General features: G+C 40.8%; 1 protein-coding gene across 4 annotated transcripts in view; it reads left to right on the forward strand.

Annotated features, from left to right (window-relative positions):
* The window catches only part of LOC140204064 (probable G-protein coupled receptor 174), a 316,875-nt gene extending 310,260 nt beyond the window's left edge, over window positions 1-6,615 (forward strand). For all 4 annotated transcript variants that reach the window (XM_072270355.1, XM_072270353.1, XM_072270352.1 and 1 more), the window contains exon 4: window positions 1,474-6,615. In XM_072270355.1, the coding sequence (XP_072126456.1) occupies window positions 1,828-2,787 (960 nt within the window). In that variant the 5' untranslated portion in view covers window positions 1,474-1,827 and the 3' untranslated portion in view covers window positions 2,788-6,615. The remainder of the gene's footprint in view (window positions 1-1,473) is intronic.
* The last annotated feature ends 11,873 nt before the right edge of the window (window positions 6,616-18,488 follow it).

Below are 18,488 nucleotides of genomic sequence, written 5' to 3' on the forward strand. Positions count from 1 at the left end.
TGACTACTTTAACATGGGTGCCCTCCAATAAAGTCTGACTACTCTAACACTGGTGCACTCCAACAATAGCTGCTCCCACAGTGGCCGTTCGTCTTAAACATTGCTTCTTCTTCTTGGCTCTTGCTCTGTTACTAATAACCTAAGCCATCTCCCACTCCACATACAAGTCCAGACAGACCCCAATCACTTCGTAAACCTGCTGTGTAAAGTGCACAAAGAACTATCTCCAGTTCACGCTGTGATCTTCCGCTTCTCGCGGTGACAGACAAAATATAAATGCCAAAGAATTCAGGAGGCAAAGGCGTATTGATCAAGTGGTAGGGCGGAAGAGAGCCGGTTGATGGGCATTTGTTGTCATTAGCAAGCTGTTACAATATGGGTGCAACATGGCTCTGCACTCAGTCTAGAAATTTCAGTTTAGACCTAAATAAAGGAAGCATGAGAAGATGATAAGAACATAGAACGTAGAACACAGAGAGTACAGCACAGGAATAGAGATCCCCCCCCCACCCCCAACCCCAATGGCCTGCACTAAATGTAATGTCAAATTAACCTAAATCTCTTCTGCCTGTACATGCATCATATCCTTCCATTCTCTGAATATTCGTCTATCTACATAATAGGCTCCTATTGCAAGTGCTTCCAGCATTCACTTTTGTAGCCTGTTGTTGGCATCCACAACTCTGTGTGGAATAAAACATACCCCACACATTTTCTTTAAATTTACCCCTCCCACCCTAAATGCATGTCCTCCAGTACTTAACATTTCTTATTATAGGAAAAGTTCTGAACTGTCCACCCTTTGTATGTCTCACATACTTTTATATAGTTCTATCTTGTCTCCTTTCAACCTCCAACACTTGAGAGAAAGCAACTCCTGTTTGTCTGCTCTCTCCTTGTAGCAGACACTCTTTAATCCAGGCAGTATCCCATCAACCCCTTCCTGTACTTTCCAAAGGCTCCACTTGTTTCCTGTCACGGGTTGATCAGAAGTTCACACATTAAAGCTTTGAGATGATTTCAAAAATAGTTGAACAAGTTGAGGAGTTTTAAACTGGAGGAGGTTATAGGTAATCTGGTGAGACAGTAAGGAAACAACAAAAGAAGTATCAGCCAGAGAAGTGTCAGATATTTTATTTCACTTGGAAGGAAAGAATACCAACATTAAATGGGAGGATGCTGAATGGTGTGGAGTTACTTGGGTGCATTATTAATGTTAAAGGTGGAAAGTAAAGTCAATAAAGTGATTAAATTGATTTATAACAGTTATCAAATATTACACAGTGAATCTGTGAGCAAGGGATTTGTGCTGGAACTGGACACAACACATATTTGGGTTATAGTTCAAGTACTGCATACAGTTGAGGAAATATCTGATTGCACTGGAGATGATGCCGAGATTTCTTTGAATGTAATTGCTCTTCAGGAAAAGAATGTTTATTGAGCTTCTATTTAATCTTTGTTTTCTGTCAGGCACTCACCAGAAGGCCAGCTGCACCGGGACCTCCAGCTCAGAGATACTGTCACTTAACAGATAGCAAAAACCTCACCTGTTAATGTCGCTGTGCCCATCATAACTCTGGATTTTCAGTCCTTTTACATCAACAATGTCTGCAACCTGAAGCCAGCTTTGGATCAATATTTAATCCTGAAATCAAACTTAATGGTGAAGCAAGATCAAATTAATAGTTTGCTGCTGGAACACCTTTCAAATAACTTCATAATATATTCCAGCAAAAATCTTGTTCTAGTCACAGGGAATATCCTTCAAAAATCCTTTTTTTCCAGTTCAGCCACATTTATTTTCAGATACAAAGCAACTGGAAAATGACAAACAATTCATCCAACTGCACCGATATACGATCTGCCTCAGATTTACTGTATGCTGTCATGTATGTTATAATATTTATACCAGGCCTAATAGCTAATGTTCTAGCTCTTTGGGTGTTCCATGCTTATATCAAGGAGACAAAGCGGGCCGTGATATTCATGATTAACTTGGCCATTGCAGACTTGGCACAAGTCATGTCCTTGCCTCTGCGAATTTTCTACTACCTGAACCATGATTGGCCTTTTGGCAGGTTTTTGTGCATGTTTTGTTTTTACCTTAAATATGTGAACATGTATGCAAGTATATTCTTTCTGGTATGCATCAGTATCCGCCGATGCCTGTTCCTAATTCAGCCCTTCAAGTACAATGACTGCAAACGAATGTATGATGTCTATGCAAGTATCATCGGCTGGGTCATTGTGGGTTTGGCTTGCTTGCCCTTCCCACTGATGAGGATTGATACAAAAACCAACTCCAGCCATTTTAACAGCTGCTTTACAGCTCTTCCTATCATACAAATTGGTATCCCTACCTCCGTTGCCATGGTTACACTGGCTGAACTAACAGGATTTGTATTGCCTCTCATAATTACCATAATCTGCTCTTGGAAAACCATCATGTCCCTGCGGGAGAAAAATTCTGTCTTGCAGGACAGTGGGGAGAAGAAGAAAGCCTTAAAGATGGTGTTGACCTGCACCATGGTCTTTCTGGTTTGCTTTGCACCATATCACATCACCTTCCCTTTGCATTTTCTGGCCTTGTCAGGGCGCATTGAAAATTGTACAATCAAGACGTTCATACTTAAATTCCACCCAGTCGCACTATGTCTAGCCAGCCTGAACTGTTGTTTAGACCCAGTCATATACTACTTCACAACAGATGAGTTCAGGAGGAGACTATCACGGCAAGAAATCAATGAAAACTGTATACAGCTCCAGTTAACAGAAAGTAGGTGAAGAATTTATCGTCATTGCAAGGTTTCAGTCTTCAGTTTCTTTGTAAATAGACAAATAGAAGGGAAGTTATTTACTGTTAATGCCTTTGGCTTTGGTATAAATACCTTTCCAGTAATATTTATATCAAATATGTTGCCATACATTAGACTTTTAAGAAAAATACATGAATCCTTTACAGTAGTGAACAGCTCAAAAACGCCTGCTCAAATGTTCTATTTTGAGAGTTTTGCACTGCAATGTTGAACGGGTTTGAATATAAGTGTAAGGATTGAGCCATTGAACTATGATGTGCCTTAAGTAGATCTGCAGAGTACTGTTTTGGTTCCTTTCTGACAACCCCACTTCCTATTTCAATCATAGTGGTAAATATGTGGGAGTTTATTCTGTTAGTACCAACTACAGATGGAAAGATATGCTGTCTAGTTTGAAGTTTGCCATAAAATTTGTCATACAGAAACAGCAGAGAGGTCTGGCATGTGTTAGAACAATAATCCAAATCAAATCCATAGGAATTCAAATAATTTTCTCAGTGCAGGTCAAAGTGACTCATCCGTTCATTTTTAAGTTTTTCTTTGTGATTTTTATAAATGACCTGGATGAGGAAGTAGAGGGATGGGTGAGTAAATTTGCTGATACACAAAGGTTGGGGGTGCTGTGGATAGTATGGAGTATGGAGGGCTGTCAGAGCTTACAGCGGGACATTGATAGGATGCAAAACTGGGCTGAGATGTGGCAGATGGATTTCAACCCAGATAAGCGTGAGGTGGTTCATTTTGGTAGGTCAAATATGATAGCAGAATATAGTATTAATGGTAAAACTCTGGGTAGTGTGGAGGATCAGAGGGATCTTGAGGCCCGAGTCCATAGGTCACTCAAAGCTGCTGCACAGGTTGGCTCTGTGGTTAAGAAGGCAAATGGTACATTGGCCTTCATTAACCAAGGGATTGAGTTTAAGAGCCGAGAGGTAATGTTATATAGGACCCTGATCAGACCCCACTTGGAGTACTGTGCTCAGTTCTGATCACCTCACTACAGGAAGGAGATGGAAACCATAGAAAGAGTGCAGAGGAGACTTACAAGTATGTTGCCTGGATTGGGGAGCATGCTTTACGAGAACGGGTTGAGTGAACTTGGCCTTTTCTCCTTGGAACGGCAGAGGATGAGAGGTGACCTGATAGAGGTGTATAAGATGATGAGAGGCATTGATCGTGTGGGTAGCCAGAGACTTTTTCCCAGGGCTGATTTGGCTAACACGAGAGGGCACAGTTTTGAGGTGCTTGGAAGTACGTTGAGAGGAGATGTTGGGGTAAGTTTTTATGCAGAGAGTGGCAAGCACGTGGGATGGGCTGCTGGCAACAGTGGTGGAGGCAGATACGATAGGGTCTTCTAAGAGACTCCTGGATAGGTACATGGAGCCTAGAAAAATAGAGGGCTATGGGTAACCCTGGGTAATTTCTAAAGTAAATACATGTTCGGCACAGCACTGTGGGCCAAAGGGCCTGTATTGTGCTGTTGGTATTCTATGTTTCTATGTTAAATGTCTTGCTCTTTACAACTCTTTTTACAGTATGTACATTATCTTACAAAGCTGTGAACACAGAATAGTTTAGCACAGTAGTAGGCCTTTTGGCCCATAATGTCCTTGCTAAACAGGATGCCAGATTAAAATAATCACTTTTACCTGCACATAATCCATTTGCCTCCATTTACTGCATGTTCATTTGCCTGTTTAAAAGCCTCTTAAACACAATTGTCGTAATTACCTCCACCTTCACCCAGCAGCACGTTCCAGGCACCCACCACTTTATAAAAAACATACCTCCCACGCACGCGGATACTGGAGAAAAGATACTCATTGTCTACTTTCATAACTTTGCCAGTTCTCCACTCAGCCTCTGTCACTCCAGATAAGACAACCTAAGTTTATCCAAACTCTTCTTTACGCTCATGCCCTCTGATCCAGGCGACTTCCTGTTGAATCTCTTCTGCTCCCTCTGTAATTGGGTGATCAGAACCGCACTCAAATCTCTATGTGTGGATTAAATAAAGTATTATACAACTGCAACATGACTTCTTAACTCTTAAACCCTATCTGACTAACAAAGGCAAATATGACAAATATGCTCTTTACTACCCTATCGACTTGTTTTGCCTCTTCCAGCAAGCTGTGGACTTTATCTCCAAAATCCCTCTGTACATCGATAGTTTTGCAAAAGGTTTTAAATGATCACCTATATTATAAACACCATTATGTCCCAAATCAAATATGTAGATAATTGGACAATATTCCAAAGCTGTTTATGACATCCAGCACAGCAACATATCCCTCGAACAATCCATGTTGATGCCAACTGTCTATGTAAATCCTATTTATCAGCATGTGATAATAAATTAGATGAAGTCAACATGGTTTCCTTAAAGAGAAATCTTGCCTGATAAATCTGTTGGAACTTTCTGAAGAAACAATATCTTTAAGGCAGGATAGACAAACGAGTCAGTGAATGTTGGTTACCTGGATTTTCAAAAGGCCTTTGACAAGGTGGCACGAATGAGGCGATTAAACAAGATAAGATTCCATGATATTACAGAAAAGATACTAGCAAGATACTAATATAGAAAGAAGTTTAGCTGACTGGCAGGATGAAAAGAAAGGCAATAAAGAGCACCATTTTTTGTTGGCTGATGGTGACTAATGATGTTTTGCAGGTGTGAAGTATTTGACTTATTTCTTTTTACATTAAGTGATTTGGACAATGGAATTGATGGACTTTGGCCAAGTTTGCAGGAGATATGAAGATGCAGGGAGTGCTGCAGAAGCAGGAAACCTGCAGAAGGACAAATTAAAAGAATGGGCAAAAAATGAGAGATGGAATATAGTGTAGGGAAGTATATGTTCATGCACTTTGGTAAAAAGAATAAAGCCATAGACTATTCTTGAAATGATGATAAAATTCAGAAATCAGAGGTGCAAAGGAATGTGGAAGTCTTGTGCAGAATTCTGTAAAGGTTAACTTGCAGGTTAAATCAGTTAGCATTCATTTTGAGAGCTCTATAGTATAAAAGCAGGGATGTAATGCTCAGGCTGTATAAGGCATTGGCCAGACTGTATTTGGAGTATTGTGAGCAGTTTTGGGCTCCTTAATAAAAAATTTATAAAAAGATTTGCTGGCATTGCAGAGGGTCCAGAGAAGGTAGACGAGAATGATCCCAGAAATGAAAGGGTTAATCTATGATGAGTGTTTGATGGCTCTGGGCTGGTACTCGCTAGAGTTTAGAAAAATGAGGGGGGATCTCAGTGAAAAGCACTTGAATATTGAAAGACCTAGATAGAGTGGATGTGGAGCAGATGTTTCCAATAGTGGGAGAGTCTAGGACCTGAGGGCACAGCCTCAGAATAGAAGGACATCTCCTTAGACATGAGGATGAACTTCTTTAGCCAGAGGGTGGTGAATCTGTGTAATTTATTGCCACAGATGACTGTGGAGTTCAGGTCATTGGGTATATTTGAAATGGAGCTTGGTTCGTTCTTGATAAGGAGATGAGTCAAAGGTTATGGGGAAAAGGCAGGAGATTGGGTCTGTCCTAGTGCAAAGGCTTTGGGAAAGTCTGTCTTTGGAAGTTTCCAGAAATCTCCAGAGATTAAGTCACTGCAAGATTTTTTTTCTTCACATAATGCAAGTATTTATTTATAATAATATTTACTTAGTTTCAATTACCAGATTATCCTACAGTAAATTATTGTTATACTAAGAAAGCATTGTAGACCATACTTGAACTCTGTTTCAGGCATAATAAGGCCATGGCTGAACTTTCATCCCTACTCTGTTTTTCAGCCTATTCAAACAATTGTTCATTTGTGCCCAAAGATCAATCCATATCGGTATCAAATATACAATGACAGAAAGACTGCTGCAGGAAGAGCAATGACAAAGAAATTAAAACATGCCCCCCCCCCCATGAATTTTATATACAGTCTCTGCTTCAGTATAGTACAACAAACCCCAACCACTAGGAGCCACAGAATGTCCATAATCTGCCCTAAAGTCCATCATGATCAGTGGTTGCAGAGAGATATGCAATTTCCCCACCAGGGAACACAAACAGGTTTGATGTGAAGAATCACAAGGTCCAGGAGCCAATGAACTATAAGCTGTTGTGATTCTTGGAATAGATGTACTTTTGTAACTCAAGGAAACAAAGTGGATGCAAACAAGTCAGGGGATTCAGCAACTGCCCAACAACTGCAACATACCCTGGCTCTGCAGTGCTGTCAAGTTGGCCTAAAATAGCTAAAGATCCTCCCAAGCAAGAGCCAGGAACTGAGAGTATGAGACACTCAGTATCGGGTAGATCTATATATCAACCTATATTTCACTTTAAGTAAGAACGTCATTGAATAACCAAACCACATTCACTGCCACATTAGAATACTTAAAAGTAGACAGAAGTTATTCAGTTTTTCACACCTGCTTGGCTTTGAGGAGATCTTTAAATTGTTTATTCTGTACACTCTAATTGTCTGTATTCATTATGGAGACCAGAACCGAATGTATGCTTCAGGGGACTGGAGCAAATGAAGTGGCCAGCCGAACAAAACTGACTGGGTGTAATTACATCCTTGATATTGTTGGTACTTTCTCCTCAGTGCCTGGGCATGCCAGTTGTAGGTAACTGATATTACAGATTTACACAGGAAACCCCAGTTCACTGCTATTTGTTGGATCATCTTCTGCATTGGGTTTGATCTTCAGATATCCTTTTCCTCAGATGACCAAATCATCATCATGTATTGCCACCTAAGATGTGGACAATGATTCTCAAACAATACAAAATTTCAATTACCTCCCACAGAGGATTCTTTGCCATAAGATTAATCCAATCCTTCTTAAGCATTGCTGGATATAAAAAAGTCACTTCCATCATTGGCTTTCAGGGAAGGTGTCTCAGATGCATTGCTTGAATGGCCTTCAAACTACAATTGCCAATTGTTTCTTTAGTTTATGCAAGGTTTATGTTTACTGTGCAATCATAAAATAAGAAATTAAAAGGAGTATGTATACTATAACACCACAAAGACTATTAAAGTGGAACCAGAATTATGAAAGACCTGATTTACAGAAATCCCACTTTATGCAAGTTCATCCATAAATGTTCGAAGAATTTTGCAATATAGTATTAATAATAATAAAATGCTTCATTTACACGGTGCATATTCCATGAGTTTAATTATGAACACTGTAAGGGTGAATATTTGATGTAGGGAAAGAATCAGGAATGAGCTTACAATCTTTCACCACCAGTATTTTCTGCATTTCCAGTATCTGATCCTAAACATCCTTCCTCATAATCGATTTTTTTTATTATCAGGAGCACTTTCTCTGCCACTGGGAAAGAGAAGTGAAAAATGGGAATAAAGAAATGGATGAGAAATGTGTTTCCTTTAAATGTAGAAGGACACAGGAGAGACTTTGCACCATTTTACATGGTTTCTAAGACTGCAGTTTCCATGAAATACATAGTTTCTACATTTGATCACTCTGCAACCATTTAAAGTAATGGCAACTAAATCAAACCCATTTACTTTTTACTCAGCACTTAAGGGTTATGAAGAGTGATTGGCCAGGATATTATTCACTTAAGTGTAGAACACCCCATAGAAGATAATTCAGATAATTGTTCAGTAACAAGCAATCGGCTGGAATAACTCAGAGGGTCAAAAAACATCTCAGGAGAGAAAGGAATTGTCTACATTTTGGGTCAAAACACTACATCAGAACCCAGATATTGTTGCAATGTCCCAATCATTGTTCTGATGAACGTCTCGGCCCAAAATACCAGCTGTTTATTCCGCTGCGTAGATGATATCTAATTTGCTGATTTCCTCCAGCAAGTTGTTGAAACTTGCTTGACAACTGAATGCACAAAATTGGGTCTTTTGTGGATTCACTGGTTAAGATCATTATTTTATTGCCATAATGTCACAATCATAAATGGAAACAACTTTCTGCAAGTTTCCAAAACTGAGAAGAAATCTCTTTCGTTGTTCTCAATTGAGAACAATTAAAATCTTTGAGATATAGAATGTTTACAGTAGTTTAAGATGATCATTGCCTCTCTCTGGAAGTTGTTGTGGATGCTCAAGTCCATTGTACCTCTAAGTGGAAGAATCCACAGTGCATTTTTTTGGGGGGAGGAGAAGGGCAGGTATTTGAGGAGGGCCCAGTTATAACTACTCATTGTAGGGCTCATTGGAGATTACATTACCATTGCAGGATGAATTTCTTCTTTCAAAGATGGTCACAATGTGTTGAGTTACCCCGCTCATCCTGCTCAATAAATGAGGCTGTAACAAAACTTAGAGAGATACTATCTGCTCATTTCTCAGCTGGCAGACAGTTGTTCAACTTCTTGTTAGTCAGTTTTGATGGCCATGCTGGACCATCAAATTAGCAATGGAATATTCATCTCGAGGACACAGTTGCATCTGAGGAGATCTTCAATGTCTTCCACCAATAAGATTTGACTGCCTTTCTTCCCTTGATGTGGCCCCCTCTGCTCTTGGATTTAAGTAGGGTAGGCTTTGCATATGCTAAAAAGATAGTCTTTGACAACACAAAACATTCATGAATAGAGATACTGTCCCTTTTGTGCTCTTTCTGGGTTCAGGAAGGATTACTTAATTTCCCTCGAGTTGCCATGGTTTGCAATCTGATGAAATTTTTAGTAATTGCATCCTGAAACTCCCTTTATGTTTTCTGCTAAAGAAGTCTCTTTGCAGATACGAATTTTACTGGATGTGACGTCATTGCAGATACTGTGGGCAAATGAGATTTCAAAGCACCTGGAGGCACATGATAAAGTAGGTGAAAGTCAGCATGATTTCCGCAAGGGTAAATCTTGCCTGTCAAATCTGTTGGAACTCTTTGAGGAAATAACAGGCATGATGGACAGAGGAGTGTCCTGCCGCAGTGTTTTGGCCTGAAACATCAAATGTATTCTTTTCCTAGATCCTGCCTGGCCTGCTGAGTTCCTCCAGCATTTTGTGTGTGTTGCTCTGATTTCCAGCAGCTGCAGATTTTCTCTTGTTTGTAAAAGGAGAGTCAGTGTTTACCTAGATTTTCGGAAAACCTTTCTGCACGAGGCTGCTAAACAGGTTATGAACTGTTGGGACTACATGGGACTACAGGAAAGATACTACCATGGATAAGTCGAGCAGAAACAAAGAGTGTGATTAAAGAGGAACTATTCTAGTTGGCTTCCAGTGACTACTGGTGCTCCACAGGGCCTGGTGTTACATTATACGTCATCAATCTGGATGACTGAGATGGCGACCTTGTGGCCTAATTTGCAGAGGATACAAAGATAAACGCAGGAGCAGGTAGAGTTGAGAAAGCAGGGCATCTGTAGAAGAAGCTGGACACATTAGGAGAATGGCCAACAAAGTGGCAGATGGAATTTATTGTATGGTCACGCACTTTAATAGAAGGAATAATGCTGTAGACTATTTTCTAAATGGTAAGAAAATTCAAAAATCCGAAGTGCAAAGTCCTCGTGCAGGATACCCTAAAGCAGGGGTCCCCAACCTTTTTAGCACCACGGACCGGTTTAATATTGGCAATATTCTTGCAGACTGGCCGATGGGTGGGGGTTGGGTTGTTCAAGTTCAACAGTGCGTGACAGGGAATGGGAAAAGGTGCAGCTGACTCATATCGTTTCATATTGTTTCCTCGCGGCCCGGTTGTGGGGACCACTGCCCTGAAGGTTAACTTGCAGGCCGAGTCAGTGGTAAGGAAGGCAAGTGCAATGTTAGCAGTCATTGTGAGAGGACTAGAATATAAAAGCAAGGATTTGATGCTGAGGCATTATAAGGCCACACTTGGAGCATTGTGAGCAGTTTTGGGCCCCTTATCTAGGATAGGATGTGTTGGCATTGGAAAGGAGGTTTACAAGAATGATTCCAGGAATTAAATAGTTAAAGTATAAAGAGGGTTTGATGGCCTCTACTCACTGGAGTTTAGAAGAATGAGGGGGGTCTCATCAAAACCTATTGAACATTGAAAGGCCTAGGCAGAGTGGATGTGGAGAGGATATTTCTGGAAGTGGGTGAGTCCAGGACCAGGGAACACAACCTCAGAACAGAGAGGCATCCACTTAGTACAGAGAGGAAGAGAAATTTCTTTAACCAGAGAGTGGTGAATCTGCGGAGCTCATTGTAATGGGTGAGAGTAAAGGCTAAGTCATTGAGTGTATTAGATGGAGGTCGATATGTTTTTGATTAGTCAGGGCATCAACAATTACAGAGAAAAGGCAGAAAAATGGGTTTGACAGGATTAATAAATCAGCCGTGGCCTAGTTCTGCTCCCATGTCTTTATGGTCTTTGGATTCTGCTGTTCGAGAGTCATCCAGTTGTCCATAAAGCATTCTCAGGGATGAGTCTGAAAATTCAAAATCGAACTCTGGGTCCTGAAACATATGAGAGAAAGGGATTTGCACTTGATATTAGCAAAACAGATAGATAGATAGATAGATAGATATACTTTATTAATCCCGAGGTTTCGTTATGGCTGCACCAACCAAGAATAGAGCGTAAATATAGCAATACAAAAACCACAAACAATCAAACAACAAAATGCAAACTATGCCAGATGGAAAATAAGTCTAGGACCAGCCTATTGGATTTTTACCAACATGTTTTAAGGTGCTTAGAAATAGGTACAGAGGAGATGTCAGGGGTAAATTTTTTACGCAGAGAGTGGTGAGTGCGTGGAATGGGCTGCTGGTGACGTTGGTGGAGGCGGCTACGAAAGGGTCTTTTCAGAGACTCCTGGAGAGGTACATGGAGCTCAGAAAAATAGAGAGCTATGGGTAACCCTAGGTAATTCCTAAGTAGGTACATGGTCAGAACAGCATTATGGGCTGAAGGGCCTGTATTTTGCTGTAGGTTTTCTATGTCTCTAGTCTATGTTTCTATGCCTTGCTGACAATAATGGTTCAAATTAAGACTCTGAAAAATATGGATGGCTTTCTTTATCTTGGGAAGCAGTATATGTGTAAATGAGGTTATCTGAGGAAGAGACTGAAGGTCAATCCCTAGTGCCCAACACAGATCTTATGATTCACTGATTAGCAGTGACCTAAGAGAGCTGTATACGTCTGTGGCATGGGCTATCTATAACAGACATGTCCAGGCACTAAATAGAAAGATCCAACCCTGTCAAAGACCCAAATACTCAGTCAGCTCCAGAACAGGCCACAAAACCCTGAAACATGCATTCTCTTCTGATCTTCATCACAGATACAGATAATTAGAGGGACAAATAATCAATGTAATATTCCCTCTAACTTGTGGAAATCCTTGGACTCTCGATCTCTCAATGCAGAGCATGGCAACACTGGGCCTCCTAATTGCATTGTTAAAATTACATAGAATAGTACAGCACAGTACAGGCCCTACGGCCCACAATGTTGTGCCAGCCCTCAAACCCTGCCTCCCATATAACCCCCCACCTTAAATTCCTCCATATACCTGTCTAATAGTCTAATATAAAATAAAATTCTCTTAAATTTCACTAGTGTATCTGCCTCCACCACTGACTCAGGCAGCGCATTCCACGCACCAGCCACTCTCTGAGTAAAAAAACCTTCCTCTAATATCCCCCTTGAACTTCCCACCCCTTACCTTAAAGCCATGTCCTCTTGTATTGAGCAGTGGTGCCCTGGGGAAGAGGCGCTGGCTATCCACTCTATCTATTCCTCTTATTATCTTGTACACCTCTATCATGTCTCCTCTCATCCTCCTTCTCTCCAAAGAGTAAAGTCCTAGCTCTCTTAATCTCTGATCATAATCTATACTCTCTAAACCAGGCAGCATCCTGGTAAATCTCCTCTGTACCCTTCCCAATGCTTCCACATCCTTCCCATAGTGAGGTGACCAGAACTGGACACAATACTCCTAGTGAGGCCTAACCAGAGTTTTATAGAGCTGCATCATTACCCTGTGACTCTTAAACTCTATCCCTCGACTTATGAAAGCTAACACCCCATAAGCTTTCTTAACTACCCTATCTACCTGTGAGGCAACTTTCAGGGATCTGTGGACATGTACCCCCAGATCCCTCTGCTCCTCCACACTACCAAGTATCCTGCCATTTACTTTGTACTCTGCCTTGGAGTTTGTCCTTCCAAAGTGTACCACCTCACACTTCTCCGGGTTGAACTCCATCTGTCACTTCTCAGCCCACTCCTGCATCCTATCAATGTCTCTCTGCAATCTTTGACAATCCTTTACACTATCTACAACACCACCAACCTTTGTGTCGTCTGTAAACTTGCCAACCCACCTTTCTACCCCCATATGCAGTCATGACAGAAATGGTTTAAAGAGTCCTTTATATCCCATAGTAATAGCCTATCAGCAAACTCCTGTCCACCCATGACAGATGTCGTTAACATTCTCATTATACACCACCCCAGAGTTTTCAGAACAGGGGTGCAGGCAATTCTTCCTCGATCATGAGAGACATAAAGAGAAAGAATGACTCCAGAACCACCCTGGATTGTCACCAATGAACTCAATAAGTTGGTACAAAGCTACTTGTCTCAGTTACATATGAGCCTTTGCTAATTGAATCAGTGGGACAGACTGAAGCTCAGGAAATGGGACCGGGACCGGAGTGAGGCCTGCACATGCAGTCTGCTCCAGCATTCACTCTGAGAAACAACACAGAAACAGGCTCCTTTGCCCAATGAATCACGCTCCATCTTTACCTGTTTTATTCTTACTACCATTCCATCATCTTCCCCAAGAAACCACCTCTCACCACACAGGGAGAAACTTATAGCAGCCAATTAACCTACCAATTTCCACTCCTTTGGGATGTACCGGAGTATTCTGATGAAACCCACATTCCAAGGAGGACATATAAACGCCACCAGAGCTGCCAACTTTGCTACTGTGCAGCCCGTTGTGACTGATCTAAATGTAACCTCAACCCAGATTTCCCCTACCTCTGGTAACCAGACCAAAAATCCAACTTGGTTCTAAGCATATCCAATGGCTCTGTTTCCTCCACCATTTAAACAAGGGAGGTCCAAAGACCCATGATCCTCTGAGAAAATTTAGCACATTTCTTAGTAATTTGGTTTTCAATTAGTGACATCTGGTACCAACATTCCTTGACATGTTAATATCAAGCATTGTTGCCCACTCCTAAATGCCTCACTAATTCAGTGGGCTATTTAGCCATGAATCACACACAAATGGACCAGATCAGCTTTTGTTCATTCACTAAATTGTATTCTTGATCCAGTTGCATTTTGATGTTCATTCAGTCATTTCATAGTCTCCATTAAATACCAGCAACTTTAAAAATTGTAGTTTACGTATTATCTCAGCTTTAACTCCCCAGATACCATAATGGGATTGGAACCACAGATTAGCTTTCTTTCCCCCTCTCATTGTATTTCCTTCTAAAAGCACAAACTGTAGTTTTCTTGTCTTATCAGTGGGTAACATTAAATGCCTTTCTGAATGTTTGGAGCCCTGTATTTAAGTGGTAGAATCCTAATTAAAGTCTTATATAGTGCCTTTTACTCAGTACATAAAAGAATCATTGAGCTCAAGATTATAATGAACTGGAAAGAAAATCTGGATCAAAATTTATGCACAATACTCTGGAAAAACTTATTGTTTCAATATTGACTTTCAGATAATGTTACATTATGGTCATGCCCATTTTTTTCTGGTGAAAATTCGGAGATCTTTTGATGTAATTTTCAGAAAAATGCGGTAAAAAATTAGGAGCTATTATGTCATCACAAACATCTTATTACAATGAAGTCCAATCTTTGGCAATTTGCACATGTCTATAAATGGAATTGTGATGAAGCACTAATACTGGTGATTGAGGAGCATATATTGGTCTGTGCTGCAAAGAGGATTCCTGTTCTTTATAAAGTACTGTCATAGAGTCATAGTCGTAGAAAGATACAGCACGGAAACAGGTCCTTTGGTCCTTTTAGTCCATGCTATAAGAACATAAGACATAGGAGCAGAATTAGGCCATTGGGCCCATCAAGTCTGCTCTGCCATTTCATCATGGCTGATCCATTTTCTTCTCCTTCCCAATCTCCTGTCTTCTCCCCATATCCCTTCATGCCCTGACCAGTCAAGAAACTATCAACCTCTGCCTTAAATATACCTAATGACCTGGCCTCCACAGCTGCTTGTGGCAATGAATTCCACAGATTCACCACTCTCTGGCTAAAGAAATTCCTCCTCATCTCCATTCTAAAAGGACACCCTTCTATTCTGAGGCTGTGTCCTCTATCTTAGACTCTTCCACCATAGAAAACACCTCTCTATATCCACTTTCTCAAGGCCTTTCACCACTTGATAGGTTTCAGTTAGGCCACCCCTCATCCTTCTGAATTCTGGTGAATACAGGCCCAAAGCCATCGAATGCTCTTCATATGACAAGCTGTTCAATCCTGGAATCATTTTTTGAACCTCCTTTGAACCCTCTCCAGTTTCAGCGCATCCTATTCTAGGATAAGGGGCCCGAAACTGCTCATAATACTCCATGAGGCCTCGCCAGAGCTTCATAAAGTCTCAACATCACATCCTTGCTTTTATATTCTAGCTCTCTTGAAATTAATGCTAACATTACATTTGCCTTCCTCACCACAGACTCAACATGCAAGTTAACCTTTAGGGAATCCTCCACAAGCACTCCCAAGTTCCTTTGCATCTCAGATTTTTGTATTTTCTCTCCGTTCAGAAAATAGTCAACCCTTTCATTTCTTCTACCAAAGTGCATGACCACACACTTCCCAACACTCTATTCCATCTTCCATTTCTTTGCCCTTTCTCCTAATCTAATTCTTTCTGTAGCCTTTCTACTTCCTCTAAATTACCTGCCCCTCCACCTATCTTCATATTGTCTGCAAATCTTGCACAAAGCCATAAATTCCATCATCCAAATCATTGACATTAACGTAAAAAGAATTGGTCCCAACACAGACCCCTGTGGAACACCACTGGTCAGCAGCGGCCAACCAGAAATGGTTGCCTTTATTCCCACTCTTTGCCTCCTGCCAATCAGCCACTGCTTTATCCATGCTAGAATCTTTCCTGTAATACCATGGGCCCATAGCTTGTTAAGCAGCCTCATGTGTCAAAGGCCTTCTGAAAATCCAAGTACACAACATCAACCAATTCTCCTTTGTCTATCCTGCTTGTTGTTTCTTCAAAGAATTCCAAAAGATTCATCAGATTTTCCCTTGAGGAAACCATGCTGATTACGGCCTAATTGCTCATCTGCCTCCAAATACCCCGAGACTTCATCCTTAATAATCAACTGCAACATCTTCCCAGTCACCGAGAGCAGACTAACTGGCCTATAGTTTCCTTTCTTCTGCCTTTCTCCCTTCTTGAAGAGTGGAGTGACAGTTGTAATTTTCCAGTCTTCTGGAACCATTCCAGAATCTAGTGATCATTGTAAGATCATTGCCAAAGCCTCCACCATCTCCTCAGCCCCTCTTTCAGAACCTTGGGTTGTACACAATCTGGTCCAGTTGATAGATCTACCTTCAGACCTTTCAGTTTCCTACGAGCCTTCTCCCTAGTAATGGTAACTTCACACACTTCATGACCCCTGACACCTGGAACTTCCACCATACTGCTAGTATCTTCCATTTAAGCTGCCTGCTCCCATTGACTTGCACCCTGACCCTAGCTCTCCATACCCTTCCATCAATATACCTATCCAAACTTCCCTTAAACATTGAAATCAAGTTCACATGCACTAGTTGTGCTGGCAGCTCACTCCACACTCTCACAGCCCTCTGAGTGAGTGTATTTCCCATCATGTTCCCCTTAAACTTTTCACTTTTCACCCTTAACCCATGATTAAGCTCTAGGATCTTTAACATTCTCATCAGAAAGTAAATTGTTTACTTCTTTTCTTCACTTGCCTTAGATTGTTTTCGGAGTCTTTGACTTAAAATTTTAACTCGGGAAATGTAGTCTGTCATGGCAAACATTTTCCCTTAAATGCACAGTTTAATGTCCTACCCAAAAGATAGGTCTTCCAACAAAACAGTATTCAACAGAACTGCACTTCAGTGTGAATCAGAGTTAAGTACTGCTAACTGAGCCACCACTTTTCTGTATGTCAGATGAGAAAATCAGGAGTATCATAATATTTATCCAGATCCGGAGAGTCACTCAATGTCCAAGGTTTGCAGAAATGTATTTTTCTCAGAATGAAGAATTACAATTTGAGCTTTATTGTGATGGAAACATTATTCATTCCTGAAGAAGCTTTCACCAACTTCACTTCTGAATGGGTGATTTCACTTTAAATGTTATACATGCTTGTCCAAGTGTTGTAATCAACTAAAAACAAGTTTTCTTTCATATTGTCAGAATATAAAACAGTGGAGCACAGGAACAGACTCTCAAACCCACAAAGTCTTTTTTATGATGCTAATCTAAGCTCATCACATCTGCATATCTTTCTATTCCCTGCCTGTACAATTGTCTAAATCCTTCTGAAATGCTGGTATTGTATTGCTCCCAGCAGCTGCTCTGGCAATACATTCTCAGCATCTATTATGATCTGTTTAAAAAAAGTGCCTGCCTTGTAGGTCTGTGCATCTCATAGTGTTATATACAGTGTATTCACCCTCCTTGGAAGTTTTCATGTTTTATTGCTTTACAACGTTGAATCACCGTGGATTTAGTTTGACCTTGTTTGACACTGATCAACAGAAAATGACTCATTCATGTCAAAGTGAAAACAGATCTCTACAAAGTGATCTAAATTAATTACAAATATAAAACACAAAATAATTGATTGCATGGGTATTCAATCCCTTTAATATGAAACACCAAATCATCACTGGTGCAGCCAATTGGTTTTAGAATTCACATAATTAGTTAAGGTGTCCTAGCTTTATATAAATGTAACACGCTGCAAGGTTTCACTGCTAATGTAATGGCCTCTCTGTAATGTTCCACTGCTAAGGTAATGGTTTCTCTGTAGCAGCAACATTTGGGTTATGACTAGAGATAATGGGACATGTCAGCCAATGAGCAGGATGTTGTTCTTTCTTGTATCTGGGAGCCAGGAGGTCATGGTCTTTTGCCAGGGAGAGATGAGGAGAGAAGACGTGAATGGAGAGAGTTGGTAGACTGCCAGAAGGAGTAGACTTGGAGCGAGGGTCCAAAGGTCTGCAATGATGAGAGGAGGTTGATCAGTGAACTCCAATGTTGCGCATTAGACTGTTTCATGAGAATGGGCCCTTCTCTCTTTTTTGTTTCTTTACTAACCAGGTAGTCAAATTAAGAATTATAAAGCTCAATCATTTAATCACATATTGTGTACTGTTTGTTATTTCGGGGTACTGATTTGTAACAAGGGACCCATCCTGCAACATCCACCCAAACGAGATTTCTTAAGTTTGGCTGGGCCGGGGGCTATCATCCCTTAGATTAAGCCGCTAGCTGAACCAAGAGTTACATAAACCTGTGTGCAATTGATTGTAGTAAAAATACATCTGTATCTGGAAGGTCCAACTGCTGGTGAGTCAGTATCCTGGCAAAAACTACACAATGGAGACAAAAGAGCAATCCAAGCAACTGTGTGAAAAGGTCAGGAGATGCATGCACCTCTGGAGGAGTTACAAACTTCAGTGG

The sequence above is a fragment of the Mobula birostris genome, chromosome 10 (assembly GCF_030028105.1).
Source record: "Mobula birostris isolate sMobBir1 chromosome 10, sMobBir1.hap1, whole genome shotgun sequence".
NCBI lineage: Eukaryota > Metazoa > Chordata > Chondrichthyes > Myliobatiformes > Myliobatidae > Mobula > Mobula birostris.